Source organism: Balaenoptera acutorostrata, chromosome 11 (genome assembly GCF_949987535.1).
Source record: "Balaenoptera acutorostrata chromosome 11, mBalAcu1.1, whole genome shotgun sequence".
NCBI classification, from domain to species: Eukaryota; Metazoa; Chordata; class Mammalia; order Artiodactyla; family Balaenopteridae; genus Balaenoptera; species Balaenoptera acutorostrata.
In genome coordinates this window covers 25300920-25322333 of record NC_080074.1, presented here as the reverse complement: position 1 = coordinate 25322333, position 21414 = coordinate 25300920, and the positions used below count along the sequence as shown (strand labels likewise).

General features: G+C 40.6%; 1 protein-coding gene across 2 annotated transcripts in view; it reads left to right on the top strand.

Moving 5' to 3' along the window:
* Positions 1 to 509: 509 nt before the first annotated feature.
* The window catches only part of CFAP54 (cilia and flagella associated protein 54), a 307392-nt gene continuing 286487 nt past the window's right edge, over positions 510 to 21414 (top strand). For both annotated transcript variants that reach the window (XM_028166670.2, XM_028166668.2), the window contains exons 1-3: positions 510 to 838; positions 9357 to 9462; positions 12512 to 12655. In XM_028166670.2, the coding sequence (XP_028022471.2) occupies positions 510 to 838; positions 9357 to 9462; positions 12512 to 12655 (579 nt within the window). The remainder of the gene's footprint in view (positions 839 to 9356; positions 9463 to 12511; positions 12656 to 21414) is intronic.

Here is a 21414-nt window from a genome sequence, read left to right as displayed (position 1 = left end):
TTTGGAGTCAGAGGCTGAGACCTGGTCCCTCACCCTACGGTTTACTCTGACCTTGGTCAAATGACTAACCTCCCTAAACTCTGGTTTCTTAAACTGTGAAATGGAGATACTAATAATATCCTAAATTGTAAAGCTATAACGATGATTAAATGAAGTAAATGAGATTATGTTCCAAATGCTTAGAACAATGCCTGGCACATATTAATGATCATCATTATTAAGTGGTCGAAATGGAAAAAGTATAGTTTGGATTTGTGATCCTAAGTTTCTGGCACTCCTATTCGCTCTCTGTCCAGAACCTTCTCTCCTTTCTCGTCTCATACAGCGGTGAGCCAGAGAGCAAAAGCACCTCAGGAGCAACATCGCTTTCTGGACCGGGTTTTTTCTTCCTTTGCCCTCCAGGGGCCGCTGTGTTTTCCCGAGAGCGCGAGGGATGCCTGGTTGCCACGAGACCGTCGCCAGGCAACCGCGTGTACACGCACTCTTGGTCAGGCCCGGGTCTGGTCAACATGGCGGCGCAAGGCACCTGTTCGACCTCTCCATCCAACGTGTCTCTCATGTCTGTGTCGCCGCCAGGACCGCCGCCGACCCCGCCCCCGACCTCGACTGCGATCTCGAAGTTCCCCCTGGAGTCAAAGGCGAGCTCTCTGAGCCCACTGCCTCGCTCGACCTGCCGCGAGGACTTGTTGCCCCTCGCAGTGTTTTATGGGCCGCTGGACGCTAAAAACCCACTCCTGGCCTCCTGTGAGAAGGAGATCCAGGAGTTGCTAGGCTTTATGAAGAGAAAGAAGGCTTTAGCTACAACGGAGGAACAGAAGCATGAGTTCCACCGGCGTTGGTAAGCAGAGGCAGGGCTCTGGGGTGGGCGCTGTCTGGAGAAGGGCAACTCCCGGGGCCAAAGGAGGAGATGCTTTTGAGGATGCAGGTGGTGGTCCCGGAGCTGGGTCAGTGTTGCGGACTCAGAACCTGGCCAAAGGGCCCTGGAGATATAAACAAAGTTTAAGAAGTGGAGACTCATCGCTATTACAATCCTTAATTGCTGGTAAATGTATCTTGGCTTCCTGCTCGGGTCAGAATAAAAATCAACAAAGAAATGTTTCATAACTCACCATTTCTGTTTCTGAGTGTCTTCTAATTGTTAATCCATGCCAATAAATTTTTGGCTCACTCACAGTTTTCACAACTTTCCATGTTGTGGGTACAATTTTGTATATGGAGGAAAAGGAATAACTTTGAGGTAGCTCAGGTTCATGAAGAAGTTAATTCTTGATGCCATGAAGTATGTCATTCCGTGAACATTTGTACTTTATTCCTTTTTATATTGTTACTAGGATCACAGTGACTTTTTCTTGATTTTGTGACTCATTTTGCACGTTTGCCTTTTTTTGGATTCTATCACCATGTTATTATCTTGAACTGCAGACTACCTGTTTTTAAGGTTCTTTCCTGTTTGTGTTACCATCTTTCTTTCCCAGTCAAAACACACTGCAAACTGAACAGCTAGAAATGTAGACAAGTGGCAAAGAATACCAGAATAGCCAATAGCTTCATCTTATATTTTTCATCCATGTATTTAATATGAAGAAATAGTTTGAACTTATGTTTATTATTCATTCATGCATTTAACTACATATTTATTGAGCACCTCCTAAATATCAGGTTCTATTCCAGGAACTAGGAAAACATTAAGTTAAAAGATATACAAATTCATAGCCTCATGGAGCATGTATTTTTGTGACTACAGACAGCCACTAAACAAATATGTAAGGAAATTATTTTACAAGGAGGTAAGTGGGAGAAAACTAGAGCAGGGAGGAAGATGAGGATATCGGATGGGTGTTATAATTTAAAATGGGATGGCAGGGAGCATGGTCAGGGAAAGTCAGGAAAAGTGACCTTTGAGAAAGATGAGAAGATGTTATGGTAGTAAGTGATGAGGATTTCTGTAGAAAGAGTCGGCCACACAGAGAGAATGGCAAGTGTAAAGGTCCTGGGGTGGGATTGTGACTGTGGGAAGGACAGGTTTCGGGCAGAAGTGAGGGAGATGAAGAGTTTAGTTTTTAGATATATTAAGATTGAGATGTAATTCACCATCCAGGCAGAGCTATTATGTAGGTAGTTGGACATTTGAGTCTGGAGGTCAGAGGAGAAGTACACTAGGATTCATCAGCATACTGATGATATTTAAGCTTTGACATTTGATGGAATAGCTAAGGGAGTGAGCGTAGATGGAGAAGAGGAGAGTCCAAGGACTTAACCCTGGGACCCTCCAACATTGACAAGTTGGGAAGATAAGAAGAAACTGGCAGAGACTAAGAAGGAGCGGCTAAAGAGGTAGAGGAAAACCAGTAGGTGTGAGGTGTACTGGAAGCCAAGTAGAGAAAGTGTTTTAAGAAGGAAGGAATGATCAATCAACTGTGGCAAATCATGCTGATGGGCCAAGTAAGATGAGAACCAAGAACTGACTAAGGAAAGCACATTACATAGCTAAGCTACATATATTTATATTGAAAATGTTTCTGTTTTGGTGCCTTAGATAGCAGTTTATCTTCCCATCTCCACTACCAACATTCCAGTTCAAACCATCACCATCTCAAATTTTCCCTGCAGCTACTTGAGTCTCAAATCTATCCTTCACATAGCAGTCAGGGTGACCTTTATAAATAAATCACCCACTTCCCTATCTAAAGACTTTTGTTTCCCTTTGCTTTTAGAATAAAATTAAGACTACTTCTGGTGTCTTCCAGGGTCTGAGGCTCTGGCCTTGCCTGCCTCTCTCATCTCAGCTCATCTCTCACTTCTCTCTCAGGACTTTACAGGGAAACAGATCCTTCTGTTTCTCACCCCAGGGACTTTATATTTGATGCCTACTTTGTCTGAAATGTTCTTTTCTCAACTTTTCAAATATCTGGCTCCTTCTCTGCTTTCAGGTCTTAGCTCAGTTGTTACCTCCTTAGAGTGGCCTTTCATATCAAATGCAGGTTCACCCATCAATTTATACTTGTATTTATTTCTTTTCTTGTGTACTGTCTATCTCCCTGATTAGAATGTGTAAGCTCCCTGATGACGATGAGCCTCTTTTTCATTGCTCTAACACCTACCCTGAGGGTTGGGACATAGTGAACATTCAATGAATATTTGGCATTGAAAGAATTCAAGAATTATCCTTGCATTCTCAATAATTGTAGACCTGGGTCAACTGGTAAATACAGTATCTGCCCCATCTTTAAACAGAGAGTCACAAACATTAAGGATTGACATGGACCTTTGCCATCTAACCTCTCACATATTTAGCCATTTATTTACAGAATAATTTTTTATTGAGTGCCTACTATATGCCAGGGCCTGGCAGGGCCCATAACTAGTCATGGGTTATACAGTGATAAACAAAATAGATATGGGAATCTGTGCTCATAGAGAGAGGGAGATAGGTTGTGGGTTTTTTTTTTTGTTTTTTGTTTTGGGAGATAGGCTTTTAATGAGTCACTAAGTCAACACACAAACGAGGGCTATGAAGAAGATACTGAGAGCTTATAAGTGCCAGGTATTGCACTAAGTGCTGGGGATACAGCAATGAACCAGACAAAAATCCCTGCTCTCTTGGTGCTTATATTCTAGAGGGGGAAATAGACAGTAAACATATAAAAGAAGTAATTTTATGGTGACCTAGAAAATGATAAATGTTAGGGAGACAAAGAGAGGAAGGGTTATGGAGTGGGAGACAGGAGGTTGCAATTTTCAATAAGGTGGTTGGAGTAGATAACACTTGAGCATAGGCTTAACGGCAACACAGCGGAGACCTGCCTTCAAAGGAATGGTGAAGGAGGTGACATTAAGTTGAGATTAGAAGGATGCCTGGCAGTAGGGCTTCCCTGGTGGCGCAGTGGTTAAGAATCTGCCTGCCAATGCAGGGGACACGGGTTCGAGCCCTGGTCCAGGAAGATCCCACAAGCCACGGAGCAACTAAGCCTGTGTGCCACAACTACTGAGCCTGTGCTCTAGAGCCCACGAGCCACAACTGCTGAAGCCCGAGCGCCTAGAGCCCGTGCTCTGCAACAAGAGAAGCCACCGCAATGAGAAGACCTCGCACCGCAACGAAGAGTAGCCCCTGCTCGCCACAACTAGAGAAAGCCCGCGCCTGGCAGTCAACCAGCAAGGAGAGAGGATAAACAGAGGGAACAAACATGTGGGACGATCTTGGCAGGAAAGAGTCGGGGGCTTTTGGAGGAATGGACAGAGGCCTGTCTAGCACAGTGTGGAGAGTGTGGGTGCAGTGGTATGAGATGAGATTCGAGGAGTAGGTAGGGCTGTGGAAGGTTTTAGAGGCCATTTATAGAGTCTGCATTTATTCCAGATGCAATGGGAGATCATTGCCTAGTTTTTGGCAAAGAATTAACCTTATGTGATTTTTGTTTTAAAATATTTTGGTGACTTTGTCCAAATGCGGCAATGATGGCAATGTGGAGACCAGTTAGGAGTACAGGAGGTAGGAGTTGCTTTTATAACATATTTAACAGATGGTTATTTTTTAAAATCAAAAATTGTTTCTTTTTATAACTATAGGAACTTCTGTAAGCATAAAAATTTGTTTTATCTAAAATATAGATTTTGATCATATCAGCAATGTCCTTAAATTTAGAATGTGATATATTTTAAAGGTATGCTTTTGTTATAAGCACATAAAATTTTGATATTCTGTTTATACAGTTATGATTTTTGTTTTAGAAAATTCTAAGTATTCAACAGCAGCTATAATCAAATAGCAACCCAAAATATATTAACATTCTTTTCTTAAATGATGTACATTACATAGTATGTATTATATTTTCCTTACTTAATTATTATGTAAGCCATTCCCAATGAGCAGTCTTAACTTGAACTTATGGTACACTTAAAAAAAATTCTCTTATTATATAACCTTGATTGATTTAACGAAGCTGGTATTTTTCTTTTATGAGTAACAAACCTACTCATCATTATCTCATCTGTAAGGTTTGGAAGAATTAACTTTTTCATCTACATAATTTAAGAATTCTATCAAGACTTGGTGAATTTCTTGGATTCATTACATTTATTCTAATACTATAGCATTTTATGAAGCAGCAAATGAATGTAAAAAGGGTAAAACAAACAAACAAACAAAGCAAAACACATTTACCTTTTTAAACTTCTATGGGCTGTATTTGCCACACTCTTTATTTGGCATGGTTATTTACTACATGGTACATGTATATATTTTCCTACGCCTAAATATTATTAATCAGTCCATGAAAGTAGGAATACCCTGTACCCCCTCTTCCCTTGTCACTCAGTCATTATCATTTAATTACCTGAATGAATTAATTGACATGTTTTTGTTGAGGTTGTTCCATTAATACCCCAACATGTACATGGTAAATATTGATACTAGAACCATCTTCAGTCCTTAAGTTTAGCTTCCTGTCTGTATTAGTCAGCTTGGGCTACTAATTACTAACTAGTAATTACTAATTAGTCAGTTTGGGCTGCCATAACAAAATACCCTAGACTGGGTGGCTTAAGCAACAGAAATTTGTTTTCTCACAGTTCTGGAGGCTAAAAGTCCCAGACAGGGGTCTGGCAGGATCAGTTTCTGGTGAGAGCTCTCTTCCTGGCTTGCAGATGTCCACTTTGTTCTCATATAGCCTTTCCTCTGTGCAAGCACAGAGAGACAGAGACGGGGCGGGTAGAGAGAGAGAGAGGGAGAGAGAGAGAGAACAAGCTCTCTGGTGTCTCTTTTCAGAATGGATTAATCCCAGCGGACCAGGGCCCCACCCTTATGACCTCATTTAACCTTAATTACTTCCTTAGAGTCTCCCTCTCCAAATACAGCTACACTGTGGATTAGGGCTTCAACATATGAATTTTGAGGGGACGCACACATTCAGTCCATAACACCATTCTTATCTAGAAATTTATGAGATAGGATTGGACGACTGCTAAGAGAAATCTGGATTTTTCCTAGAAGCATTAATAATTTCCGAGAGAGGGGGAAGGAGTAAATATTAACTAAATGAGTGAACAAAACAGGCAGTGATCTGCTACCCTTTGAATTCTGATCAGAAACCATGTAGGAAGCATAGCCCTAAACTGACTGGATATTTGAACCCTGGAACTCTCTATAGAAAAGCAAAAAAAAAATAAGAACAAGGAATTCTTTTCCCTAGTCATTTATTTATTCATTCATTCATTCATTCTTTCAACGAGTATGTATTGAGTACTGACATGTACTAGATATTCACTACTCTTGAGGGCTGGGCAATGAATAGTATACATGAGGTCCTTGCCCTCAGGGAGTTCATATTCCAGAGGACTGGAAGGCCCAGTAATATACTGGCTACGAGCATGATGCACCCTGCCTCAGTAGACGCAGCCTCGTAGACTGGAAGGCTACGAGCATAGATGCACCCTGCCTCAGTTTCATCAACTGTATATTTGGGATACTGATATTACCCATCTCAGTTGTTGTGAAAATGAAATGAAAAACATTCATGTTGGCAAAAGACCCAGAATAGGCAAAACAATGTTGAAGAAGAACAAAGTTGGAGGACTGACACTACCTGACTTCAAGACTTACTATAAAGCTACACTAACCAAGACAGCGTGGTATGGCAAAAGAATGGACAAATAGATCAAAGGCACAGAATAAAGAGCCCAGACTGACGTAAATATAGTCAACTGGTCTTTCACAAAGGAGTAATGGCAATACAATGGAGCAAAGACAGTCTTTTTAACAATGGTGCTGGAACAACTGGACATTCACATGTGAAAAATTGAATCTAGACACAGACTGTTACACCCTTCCCAAAATTAACTCAAAATGGATCACAAACCTAAATGTAAAATGCAATGCTGTAAAACTCCTAGAAGATAATGTAGGAGAAATCTAGATGACCGTGGGTTTGGCAATGACTTTTAAGATACAACACCAAAGGCATGATCCATGAAAGAAAGAATTGATAAACTGGACTTCATTAAGATTAAAATTTTCTACCCTGTGAAAGACACTGTCAAGCGAATGAAAGCCAAGCCACAGACTGAGAGAAAATACTTGCAAAAAGACATATCTGATAAAGGACTATTATCCAAAATATACATAGAACTCTAGAAACTCAGTATTAGGACAACAAACAACCTGATTTAAAAAACGAACCAAAAACCTTAACAGACATCTACCCAAGGAAGATATACAAATGGCAAATAAATATATGAAAAGATGCTCTAAATCATATGTTATCAGGAAGATGCAAGTTAAAACAACAAGATACCACTACACACCTATTAGAATGACCAAAATCCAGAACAATGACAACACCAAATGCTGACAAGGATGTGGGTCAACAGGAAAATTCTCATTCACTGCTGGTGGAAATGCAAAGAGGTACAGCCACTTTTGAAGACAGCTTGATGTTTTCTTACAAAACTAAACACACTCTTACCATATAATCCAGCAGTTGTGATCCTTGGTATTTACCCAAAGGAGTTGAAAACTTATGTCCATATGAAAATCTGCACATGGATGTTAATAGCAGCTTTATTCAAATTGCCAAGACTTGGATGCAAACAAGATGTCTCTCAGTAAGTAAACTGATAAAACTGTGGTATATACAGACAATGGAATATTATTCAATGCTAAAGGAAATGAGCTATTAAGCCATGGAAAAAACATGGGTGAATCTTACATGCAGATTACTAAGTGAAAGAAGCCAATCTGAAAATGCTACATACTATATGATTCCAACTATATGACATTTTGAAAAAGGCAAAACCATGGAGAGAGTAAAAGGTTCAATGGTTGCCTGGGGTTAGTGGGGAGGGAGGGATGAACAGGCAGAGCACAGGCGATTTTTAGGGCAGTGAAACTACTCTGTATGATACACTGGTGGCCACATGTCATTATACATTTCTCCAAACCCATAGAATGGACAACACCAAGGATAAACACTAATGTAAACTATGGACACTGGGTGATAATGATGTGTCAGTGTAGGTTCATTAATTGTTAACAAATGTACCACTTTGGAGGGTGATGTTGATAATGGAGGAGGCTGTGCCTGTGCGGCAGACGGGGGTATACAGGGAGTCTCTGTACTTTATGCTTAGTTTTTCCGTGGACTTAGAACTACTCTAAAAAATAAAGTCAATTAAAAAAAATGCATACAAAGAGTATAGGCCTAATGTTCATAGCAGCAGTATTTATAATAGCTAAGATATGGAAACAACCTGTGTCCTTCAACAGTTGAATGGATAAAGAAGATGTGATACACACACACACACACACACACACACACACACACGTGCGCGCACAATGGAATATTACTCAGCCATAACAAAGAATAAAATCTTGCCATTTGCAACAACATGGATAGACTTGGAGGGCATTATGCTAGGTGAAAGAAGTCAGACAGAGAAAGACAAATACTGTATAATATCACTTGTATGTGTAATCTAAAAAATACGACAAACTAGTGAATATAACAAAAAAGAAACAGACTCCCAGACATAGAGAACAAACTAGTGGTTTGTTCTAGAAGGGGGAAGGGGAAAGATGGAGGTAGGGGATTAAGAGGTACAAACTACTATGTATAAAATAAATAAGCTACAAGGATATATTGTACAGCACAGGAAATATAGTCAATATTTGATAATAACTATAAATGGAGTATAGCCTTTAAAAATTGTGAATCATTATATTGTACATCTAAAACTTATATAATAGTATAAATCAACTATACCCCAATAAAAAATAGTAAAATTAAAAAAATAAAATCATTAAAAATGCATATAAAGAACTATCAGTGCTTGGTATAAAGGAAACAATACTTTTAACCATAATTACATTTATCAATAATTAGACATTAACAATAAAGCACATTAAAAAGAGCATGGACTTCCCTGGTGGCACAGTGGTTAAGAATCCGCCTGCCAATGCAGGGTACACGGGTTCAAGCCCTGGTCTGGGAAGATCCACATGCCGTGGAGCAACTAAGCCCGTGCGCCACAACTACTGAGCCTGCGCTCTAGAGCCCTAGAGCCACAACTACTGAAGCCCACGTGCCACAACTATTGAAGCCCGGGTGCCTAGAGCCCCTGCTCCGCAACGAGAGGCCACTGCAATGACAAGCCCACGCACCACAACGAAGAGCAGCCCCCACTCGCCGCAACTAGAGAAAGCCTGTGCAAAGCAAGGAAGACCCAACGCGCCCAAAATAAATAAATTTATAAAAAACCCCACCTGAATACTTAAAAAGAGCACAAGGTAAGTTTTTAAGGATTGCTTGCTAATTTAGGTTTCCTGCTGACTCTGAGGATATCATTTTACTTTATGATTTTTACAGTGCCACCTCTTTGTTTAATATCTGGACCAAATACGCCCCCCGGCTGCCAGCTGCCTATTACAACGAAAAGCTTCTGAAGGTTGGAGATAGACTTTGTGAAATGAAAGTAAGTACCTCCGGAGTAAAAAGAGACCAAATGAAACTCATTTGGCTAATTATTATCTTTTTGATTTGATACCATTCCTATTTTACATGATTTGATTTTTTTCGTAGAAAAATATACGGAATACATAAAAATTTTAATGAGGCACAGTAACCAAAAAAGTGTTCACTTTAAAATTTTGTGGTTGGGATTCTCCAGAGGTGAGAGATTCCTCAACAGAAAGGCGGTTGGCGGAGCATAAGCACAACCCCTAGTTAACAGAGGGTGTGGTAGGCGCCCGACAGGAAATGCTGAGTCATCATGTTCCTACCTTATACAAAGGAGCCCAGACACCACTTCCTGTTGTTTTTCACATGGCTGGCCTTGCCCAGCAGACAGCTCTCATAGCTCCTGGATTTGCTGCGATGTTGCTTGCTTCCAGGTGCCTTGTTTTAATGACTTTCAGCTCCTTCTTTACATTTTGCTGTATGTATCAGTAATTACAGCGGTCATTCCATACGTAGCCTGTTTCTTGCTCAGTGTTGTATTCCAACCGAGTTTGTGCCCTTTTTCTAGTTCTGTATCAATGCGGAGGTATTGGATTAGCTGTGGACTCAAGGACTTAGTTTGATAAAACCACACCATGGCTGGGTTTTCAGTGAACGAAAACGTGAATTTTCCCCCTAAGCTCTGGCACAGGCCCAAATTATTCCAAATTAAATATGAGTCTTTGGCACACATGGGATCCTTGGACCAAGAGTTATTTTATACAAAGTAATTTTACGCCAGACACCGGCAGTATTCAGTGTGTTACCGAGCCAGGTCCATTTTCCCCATGCAGAGAGAGCCAAATGCTGAGCCGCTGAGGTTTGCAACGGAGAAAGAGTTTATTCACAAGGCAGCCAAGCGAAGAACTGAGTCTCACATCCGCCTCCCCTAAGGCGAGGGAGTTGGGATATTTACGAGATATAAGCAGAGTAGTTTTAGGCACGTGGAAAGACGACTGGAGGCAGGCAAAAAGGTGAGGTAGTCGGTGTTCTGCGCAGGTGCATCTGGGCTACGTGCTTCTGTGTATCAAAATGGAGGCGTTTAGCAGGACCGGGGGGCGGAGTTTTCCAGCCTCTGACGTCAAAAGGCCATTCAAGGGACACCTGCGCAGGCCCAGTTTTAGGGTCGGTGGTCCCAACCAGCCGCAGCCGGCTCGCCGTGGGCAAGAGCTGACTGCAAGTTCCTGTGAAACAGCTGAGCTGCGTGAAGCTGGGAAGTTATGCAATTTAAGAGAGGAAAAAAGAAAGAGGAAAAAACAAAACAAAACTAAAGCGGGCTTCATCAGTGAAGGTAGTTCACAAGCAAAGGGGTTTTACCAAGCCGTTCCCTTATCTGTTCTGTAAGACAAGCTTACAAATTTCTATTTGTCATGAGCTTCCGTTAACTCCGTGGGGGCAGTTTCAAGTCTTCTCAATCTACAGTTTCTCAGCTTCATTTCCCTCCTCCATTTCTGTTTTCTGGACTTGAATCTTTTTGGTCTGGGAGGGAAAGTTACCAAATAGAGGCTAAGATGCGGAGGAACTTTCATAAGGAAGCACCAAGATCTATTTTCTGCTGCCCAAATTAGAGAATCATCTTAGCTCCATGTAATTGGACCATACAGAGTTTGGAAAAACCACAGAAAAAAACCCCAGGTGAGATCTAACTTGTAAGCTATATTCATGTGAAGTGGAACAATAGTTTTGACCAGAATTAGAGGCGTGCCCCCCTACTTTTTATGCTTCTCCTAAACATAATAAGAAGCTGGTGATACACAGCCCAGTTTGGGCTGGTTTGAGGAGTATCCAGGTGGGTGGAAGGAAGAAGGAGCATTTTACAGGTTGATGAAGTAAGTTGATGTTGGTTAGTGGCTAAGGATTCAGAATATTTCAGGTAGGATATTTACAAATTTACTTAGAGGAACAAAGAAAAGGTTTTAACTACTTTTCAGTGATGGGAAAGTGGGCTGGTAAAGGTATTTGTAATCCTGGAAACAAACTTGAGTGGTTACTTTGGTTTCTAGAATCTATTTTTATTTTAGTTACAGTAGAACTCATCTTGTTGGACCACTCTTGTTTTGAACCTAGATTTGAATTCATTATGTGAATCAAGTTAGAGTGAAAAGATTCAGAATTAATTAGTGAGCAAGTAACAAGTCAATAGAAATAGAAACAAAACAGCGTTTGACTGTGGTGCCTCCTGAGGGGCGAGGTCACCCAATAGGCAGTTCACACCCAGGGCAGCTGCTTTTCCTGGAAACACAGTTGCAGGGGAGGAAGCAGAGAAAGGGTTGCAGCTGAGTCATATGTAAAACCCTGCTCACATCCACCGCCCTGAAACTCTCCAGGTCAACTGTGCCCCGTGGGCTTCAGAAATGAGGCATCTGACTTTGTAATTGGAACATAAGCATGAATGAGAACTAACAAGAATCATAGCGGCGCAGACTTTTTTGATTCGTCCTGATATAACTTCAGAGACTGTCGACAGATCAGCCAGCTCATCCCCTGCATTTTTGTCTTCTCCCTTCTTTCTTTCCTTCCTTCCTTTTTTCTTTTTTCTCCCTCCCTTCTTTTCTCCCTCCTTCCCCCTTTTGTCCCTCCCTTTCCTACTCTTTCTTTCTTTTTTGGAGCTTAGGAGGTATCAGAGAAGCAGGGCTGGTTATGCAACTCCTCTACCTCTCTCACTGAGTTTGTGGGTTACCATGATCTGTTGAGGTTAAACCTTTGGTTTTTGAGTATATCCAGGTTATTACCACACACAATGCCCTGGTGAATATTCCCATCTTTGAGGTCATGATGGTCTCATCTCACAATTGGCTTGTTGTGAGGAGAATTAAATGAAATAATGCACATGCATTGCCAAGTACAATGTCTGTTAAGTTTGTGTTTGGAAATAGTAGTGATAATGGTGTCATGGTGATAGTAACAGCAGTAATAGTAATAATCAACATTGACACTGTTAATAATAATATGAATATTACCTAATTTTAATAATGATAAGCAAAATGATATTTTGAAAACTTCATCAAGTCCTCTTTTTATTTCAGGAATATAAATTGGCCCTTTTACAGTGCTATGGGAGATATCTTCAGCAGTTCAGCATCAACTTTGACGAGAATAAAGCAGATGTGAACCAATTCAAAAGTGTCTTTTTTCCAAAAGGCTTTGAAGACAAAAGTGCTGCGCATACGGTAAGATGAAAGCAGTAACTAAAATAGCTACCATTTATGATTATGCAATAGTCTGTCCTTTACTTGACAGCTCCTAAATGTCTTTCATTTGCTTAGCATGATATTTACTTGTGTGCTGTAAGTTACTTAATAAATATTTTCTGTGCTGGATGAGAAAGTGCACTTATTAAATTTTGTAAAGATGCTTTGGAGATTGTGTCACTATAATCACTTATTCATCCAGGAGACAGTATTTATTATTATTATTATAACTAGTATTGGTAGAATGCTTTTAGTCTACAAAGTACTTTAGAAAACATTGGATCCTCACAATAACTCTATGAGTTAGATACTGTTATTATCCCTATTGTACAAGAGAGAAAAAGAAAGCTAATCACACAGTATAATAAGTAGTGGCTCTGGAGAGGAAACAGAGATCTTTTGATACAAAAGAAATTTTATGCTTTTTTCTAGTATACCAGTATTATTATGTTAATTGCTACCAATGAGTCACTGGTAGAGCAGTTACCATGTGCTAGGTAGTATTCTAAATGCATTATATGAATTGTTATCTTGCAGCCTCATTGCAGTCCTAAGAGACGGGTACTATTATGCCTCTTTTACAGATGAAGAAACTGAGGCTTATTGGAGAGTGAGAAACCCAGCCCCCTTAAAGCAGTGGGCAGAGCTGGTGTTTGAACCCTAATCAGTCTGACTGCAAGGCTATGTTATTCCAAATTTAATGATTATTCTAGGCCTTGGAAACAACATGTGGTTTAATAAGCAGAAAAGCTCAAGCATGTTTGAAGGCACATTCAGTTTGCGTGTAACATAGGTACATGAATGAGAATACTGGGCAATGTGAGTGGGTGCTTAAATTGTATGGTGGGGACCGGTGGGGATCCTGATAGCAACAAATAATTCTTGGGACACCAGGTGAATGTCCTATAGTTCAACTCTATTCTGACTATCTACCCAGAGACAGTGTCAGATCCCACAGGTTAAGGGTTCAGTGTTACAAAACCACTCCTGGCTGCACCCCACCCCCTCCCACTTCAGATGCCAGTTGCAAGCTCAGGTCATTACCTGTACTTCTGACTGCCTGGCTATAAATCAGAGGTCCCTGCGACCCCCTCCTTGGGCCCCGATAATTTGCTGCAGTGGTTCACAGAACTCGTGGAAACATTTTACTTACTAGAGTACAGGTTTATTATAAAAGGATATAATATAACTCAGCAACAGCCAGAGGGAAGAGATACATAGAGCAAGGCGTGGGGAAAGGGTGCGGGGCTTCCATGGCCTCTGCAGACACACCACTCTCCCAGCACCTCCATGTGTTCATCACCCTGGAAGCTTCCCAAACCCCATCCTTTTGGGTTTTTATGGAGGATTCATAGCATAGTCATGATTGATTGAATCGTTGGCCATTGGTGATAGATTCAACTTCCAGCCCCTCCCCCCTTCCCTGGAGGTCAGGGGCTGGGACTGAAAGTGCTAAACCCCTAATCACATGGTTGGCTCCACAGGCAACTAACCTCCATCCTTAGGCACTTTCCAAAAGTACCTCATGAACATAGCAGAACATATCTTTGTCACTCTTAACACTTAGGAAATTCCGAGGGTTTTGGGAGAGCTAGGAACTGTGGATGAAGACCAGATACATATGAGAAATATATTTTGGCCAACTGAATGACCAAATACATATTTCTTATAGACCGTAATATCCCAGTGCCCCATTGGGAAGAGTGCTGAATGAAAAGTTTGAATTTTTAAGGCCCCTCCTATATCACCCTGGTCCAGGCTTCCATATCTCTCTCTTACACTGTTGAATTATTCTGCTTCCATTTCCACGCAGCCTCCCCAGCTGTGAAACCAACTACGTGGTGGCTAAAAATAGTCTACATGCATCCAAGCAGGAAGTCCGCCTGGTAGAGTAAGGCTCACTTGTGTTACGAAGGCTCTCCACTCCCAGTAGAACTGATGATTCTCTAGCCAGAATCTCTCTTCTGAACCCCCCATCTATCCAGTTAACATCATAAAGATCTCACACTCCACATGTCCAAAACTGAACTCATCTTTTTTTCTTCCATAATTGGCTCCAGCCACTAACCCAAGCAGGAAACCGTTGCAGACCTCTTCCGCTCTCTTACCTCCCACTTCTTTTTTAACATCTTTATTGGAGTATAATTGCTTTACAATGGTGTGTTAGTTTCTACTCTATAACGAAGTGCATCAGCTATACATAAACATATATCCCCATATCTCCTCCCTCTTGCGTCTTCCTCACCCTCCCTATCCCACCCCTCTAGGTGGACACAAAGCACCAAGCTGATCTCCCTGTGCTATGCGGCTGCTTCCCACTAGCTATCTATTTCATGTTTGGTAGTGTATATATGTCACTGCCACTCTTTCACTTCGTCCCAGCTTACCCTTCCCCCTTCCATGTCCTCAAGTCCATTCTCTACATCTGTGTCTTTATTCCTATCCTGCCCCTAGGTTCTTCAGAACAATTTTTTCTTTTTTAGATTCCATATATATGTGTTAGCATATGGTATTTGTTTTTCTCTTTCTGACTTACTTCACTCTGTATGACAGTCTCTAGGTCCATCCACCTCACTACAAATAATTTCGTTTCTTTTTATGGTGGAGTAATATTCCATTGTATATATGTGCCACATCTTCTTTATCCATTCATCTGTGGATGGACACTTAAGTTGCTTCCATGTCCTGGCTATTGTAAATGGAGCTGCAATGAACATTGTGGTACATGACTCTTTTTGAATTATGGTTTTCACAGGGTATATGCCCAGTAGTGGGATTGCTGGGTCATATGGTAGTTCTATTTTTAGTTTTTTAAAGAACCTCCATACTGTTCTCCATAGTGGCTGTATCAATTTACATTCCCACCAACAGTACAAGAGGGTTCCCTTTTCTCCACACCCTCTCCAGCATTTATTGTTTGTAGATTTTTTGATGATGGCCATTCTGACTGGTGTGAGGTGATATCTCATTATAGTTCTGATTTGCATTTCTCTAATGATTAATGATGTTGAGCATCCTCTCATGTGTTTGTTGGCAATCTGTATATCTTCTTTGGAGAAATGTCTATTTAGGTCTTCTGCCCATTTTTGGATTGGGTTGGTTGTTTCTTTGATATTGAGCTGCATGAGCTGCCTGTATATTTTGGAGATTAATCCTTTGTCAGTTGCTTTGTTTGCAAATCTTTTCTCGCATTCTGAGGGTTGGCTTTTCGTCTTGTTTATGGTTTCCTTTGCTGTGCAAAAGCTTTTAAGTTTCATTAGGTCCCATTTGTTTATTTTTGTTTTTATTTCCATTCCTCTAGGGGGTGGGTCAAAAAGGATCTTGCTTTGATGTATGTCATAGAGTGTTCTGCCTATGTTTTCCTCTAAGAGTTTTATGGTGTCTGGCCTCACATTTAGGTCTTTAATCCATTTTGAGCTTATTTTCGTGTATGGTGTTAGGGAGTGTTCCAATTTCATTCTTTTGCATGTAGCTGTCCAGTTTTCCCAGCACCACTTATTGAAGAGGCTGTCTTTTCTTTCTCCATTGTATATTCTTGCCTCCTTTATCAAAGATAAGGTGACCGTATGTGTGTGGGTTTATCTTTGGGCTTTCTATCCTGTTCCATTGATCTATATTTCTGTTTTTGTGCCAGTACCATACTGTCTTGATTACTGTAGCTTTGTAGTACAGTCTGAAGTCAGGGAGCCTGATTCCTCCAGCTCTGTTTTGCTTTCTCAAGATTGCTTTGGCTGCTCAGGGTCTTTTATGTTTCCATACAAATTGTGAAATTTTTTGTTCTAATTCTGTGAAAAATGCCATTGGTAGTTTGATAGGGATTGCACTGAATCTGTAGATGGCTTTGGGTAGTATAGTCATTTTCACAGTGTTGATTCTTCCAATCCAAGAGCATGGTATATCTCTCCATCTGTTTGTATCAGTTTTAATTTCTTTCACCAGTGTCTTATAGTTTTCTGCATACAGGTCTTTTGTCTCCTTAGGTAGGTTTATTCCTAGGTATTTTGTTCTTTTTGTTGCAACAGTAAATGGGAGTGTTTCCTTAATTTCTCTTTCAAATTTTTCATCATTAGTGTATAGGAATGCAAGAGAATTCTGTGCATTAATTTTATGTCCTGCTGCTTTACCAAATTCGTTGATTAGCTCTAGTAGTTTTCTGGTAGCATCTTTGGGATTCTCTATGTATAGTGTCATGTTATTTGCAAACAGTGACAGCTATACTTCTTCTTTTCTGATTTGGCTTCTTTTTATTTCTTTTTCTTCTCTGATTGCTGTGGCTAAAACTTCCAAAACTATGTTGAATAATAGTGGTGAGAGTGGGCAACCTTGTCTTGTTCCTGATCTTCGTGGAAATGGTTTCAGTTTTTCACCATTGAGAACGATGTTGTCTGTGGGTTTGTCATATATGGCCTTTATTATGTTGAGGTAAGTTCCCTCTATGCCTACTTTCTGGAGGGTTTTTATCATAAATGGGTGTTGAATTTTGTCAAAAGCTTTTTCTGCATCTATTGAGATGATCGTATGGTTTTTCTCCTTCAATTTGTTAATATGGTGTATCACATTCATTGATTTGAGTATATTGAAGAATCCTTGCATTCCTGGGATAAACCCCACTTGATCATGCTCTATGATCCTTTTAATGTGCTGTTGGATTCTGTTTGCTAGTGTTTTGTTGAGAATTTTTGCATCTATGTTCATCAGTGATATTGGCCTGTAGTTTTCTTTTTTTGTGACATCTTTGTCTGGTTTTGGTATCAGGATGATGGTGGCCTCGTAGAATGAGTTTGGGAGTTCCTCCCTCTGCTATATTTTGGAAGAGTTTGAGAAGGATAGGTGTTAGCTCTTCTCTAAATGTTTGATAGAATTTGCCTGTGAATCTATCTGGTCCTGGGCTTTTGTTTGTTGGAAGATTTTTTTTTTTAAATAAATTTATTTGTTTTATTTATTTATTTTTGACTGTGTTGGGTCTTCATTTCTGCCCATGGGCTTTCTCTAATTGCGGTGAGTGGGGGCTACTCTTTGTTGTGGTGCGAGGGCTTCTCACTGTGGTGGCTTCTCTTGTTGCGGAGCACGGGCTCTAGGATGCTGGCTTCAGTAGTTGCAGCACGCGGGCTCAGTAGTTGTGGCTCGTGGGCTTAGTTGCTCCGCGGCATGTGGGATCTTCCCGGACCAGGGCTCTAACCCGTGTCCCCTGCATTGGCAGGCAGATTCTCAACCACTGCGCCACCAGGGAAGTCCTGTTGGAAGATTTTTTTTTTTTTAGAAATTCATGTTCTTTTATTTATTTATTTATTTACTTATAACTGTGGTGAGTCTTCGTTTCTGTGCGAGGGCTTTCTCTAGTTGCGGCAAGTGGGGACCACTCTTCATCGTGGTGCGCGGGCCTCTCATCATCGCGGCCTCTCTTGTTGCGGAGCACAGGCTCCAGATGCGCAGGCTCAGTAATTGTGGCTCACGGGCCCAGTTGCTCCGTGGCATGTGGGATCTTCCCAGACTAGGGCTCGAACCCGTGTCCCCTGCATTGGCAGGCAGATTCTCAACCACTGCGCCACCAGGGAAGCCCCTGTTGGAAGATTTTTAATCACAGTTTCAATTTCAGTGCTTGTGATTGGTCTGTTTATATTTTCTATTTCTTCCTGGTTCAGTCTCGGGAGGTTGTGCTTTTCTAAGAATTTGTCCATTTCTTCCAAGTTGTCCATTTTATTGGCATATAGTTGCTTGTAATAATCTCATAATCCTTTGTATTTCTGCAGTGTCAGTTGTTACCTCTCCTTTTTCATTGCTAATTCTGTTGATTTGAGTATTTTTCCTTTTTATCTTGATGAGTCTGGGTAATGGTTTATCAATTTTGTTTATCTTCTCAAAGAACCAGCTTTTAGTTTTATTGATCTTTGCTATTGTTTCCTTCATTTCTTTTTCATTTATTTCTGATCTGATCCTTATGATTTCTTTTCTTCTGTTAACTTTGGGGTTTTATGTTCTTCTTTCTCTAATTGCTTTAGGTGTAAGGTTAGGTTGTTTATGTGAGATGTTTCTTGTTTCTTGAGGTAGGATTGTATTGCTATAAACTTCCCTCTTAGAACTGCTTTTGCTGCATCCCATAGGTTTTGGGTCGTCGTGTTTTCATTGTCATTTGTTTCTAGGTATTTTTTGATTTCCTCTTTGATTTATTCAGTGATCTCTTGGTTATTTAGTACTGTATTGTTTAGCCTCCATGAGTTTGTATTTTTTACAGATTTTTTTCCTGTAATTGATATCTAGTCTCATAGCGTTGTGGTCGGAAAAGATACTTGATATGATTTCCATTTTCTTAAATTTACCAAGGCTCGATTTGTGACCCAAGATATGATGTATCCTGAAGAATGTTCCATAAGCACTTGAGAAGAAAGTGTATTCTTTTGTTTTTGGGTGGAATGTCCTATAAATATCAATTAAGTCCATCCTGTTTAATGTATCATTTAAAGCTTGTGTTTCCTTATTTATTTTCATTTTGGATGATCTGTCCATTGGTGAAAGTGGGGTGTTAAAGTCCCCTACTATGATTGAGTTACTGTTGATATCCCCTTTAATGGCTGTTAGCATTTGCCTTATGTATTGAGGTGCTCCTATGTTGGGTGCATAAATATTTACAATTGTTATATCTTCTTCTTGGATTGATCCCTTGATCATTATGTAGTATCCTTCTTTGCCTCTTGTAATAGTCTTTATTTTAAAGTCTATTTTGTCTGATATGAGAATTGTTACTCCAGCTTTCTTTTGATTTCCATTTGCATGGAATATCTTTTTCCATCCTTTCACTTTCAGTCTGTATGTGTCCCTAGGTCTGAAGTGGGTCTCCTGTAGACAGCATATATACGGGTCTTGTTTTTGTATCCATTCAGCCAGTCTATGTCTTTTGGTTGGAGCATTTAATCCATTTACATTTAAGGTAATTATCGATATGTATGTTCCTGTTACCATTTTCGTAATTGTTTTGGGTTTCTTTTTGTAGGTATTTTCCTTCTCTTGTGTTTCCTGCCTAGAGAAGTTCCTTTAGCATTTGTTGTAAAGCTGGTTTGGTTCTGCTGAATTCTCTTAGCTTTTGCTTGTCTGTAAAGGTTTTAATTTCTCCGTCAAATCTGAATGAGATCCTTGCTGGATAGAGTAATCTTGGTTGTAGGTTTTTCCCTTTCATCACTTTAAATATGTCCTGCCACTCCCTTCTGGCTTGCAGAGTTTCTGCTGAAAGGTCAGCTGTTAACCTTATGGGGATTCTCTTGTATGTTATTTGTTGCTTTTCCCTTGCTGCTTTTAATATTTTTTCTTTGTATTTAATTTTTGATAGTTTGATTAATATGTGTCTTGGTGTGTTTCTCCTTGGATTTATCCTGTATGGCACTCTCTGTGCTTCCTGGACTTGTTTGACTATTTCCTTTCCCATATTAGGGAAGTTTTCAACTGTAATCTCTTCAAATATTTTCTCAGTCCCTTTCTTTTTCTCTTGTTTTTCTGGGACCCGTATAATTCAAATGTTGGTGCGTTTAATGTTGTCACAGAGGTCTCTGAGCCTGTTCTCAATTCTTTTCATTCTTTTTTCTTTATTCTGGTCTGCGGTAGTTATTTCCACTATTTTATCTTCCAGATAACTTATCCGTTCTTCTGCCTCAGTTGTTCTGCTATTGATTCCTTCTAGAGAATTTTTAATTTCATTTATTGTGTTGTTCATCATTGTTTGTTTGCTCTTTAGTTCTTCTGGGTCCTTGTTAAACATTTCTTGTATTTTCTCCATTCTGTTTGCAAGATTTTGGATCATCTTTACTGTCATTACTCTGAATTCTTTTTCAGGTAGCCTGCCTATTTCCTCTTCATTTGTTTGGTCTGGTGGGTTTTTACCTTGCTCCTTCATCTGCTGGGTATTTCTCTGTCTTCTCGTTTTGCTTAACTTACTGTGTTTGGGGTCTCCTTTTCTCAGGCTGCAGGTTTGTAGTTCCCGTTGTTTTTGGTGTCTGCCCCCAGTGGGTAAGGTTGGTTCAGTGGGTTGTGTAGGCTTCCTGGTGGAGGGGACTGGTGCCTGTGTTCTGGTGGATGAGGTTGGATCTTGTCTTTCTGGTGGGCAGGTCCACGTCTGGTGGTGTGTTTTGGGGCGTCTGTGACCTTATTATGATATTAGGCAGCCTCTCCTAATGGGTGGGGTTGTGTTCCTGTATTGCTAGTTGTTTGCCATGAGGTGTCCAGCACTGGAGCTTGCTGGTTGTTGAGTGGAGCTGCGTCTTAGCGTTGAGACAGAGATCTCTGAGAGAGCTTTCACACCGTTTGTTATTACGTGCAGCTGGGAGGTCTCTGGTGGACCAATGTCCTGAACTTGGTTCTCCCGCCTCAGAGGCTCAGGCCTGACACCTGGCCTGAGCACCAAGACCCTGAGCACACAACAGGCTGAGAGGCTTGTCTGCTCACCCAGCAGGGTGGGTGGGGGCTTCGGAGGTCAGATCCCAGGGAGAGGACTCTTACCTCCCACTTCTGATTGGTCACTAAACCCCATTGCCTCAGGCAAGGCTTAAATCTTCCCATTCTTTTTATCCCCCCTTGCAGAACTCCATTTCAGGGCTCTTTTTTCTCAGGACAGCCTCAGAGGCCTTTGATCTCTCCTGGCTCCTGCATGTAGCTTTGTCCTCTGTCTGCTTTGCATCTTTCACACTTTTGTCAGAATTAATTTCTAAAGTGTAAATCAAATAATTGTACTCCATTGCTCTTTGGATTTGCCC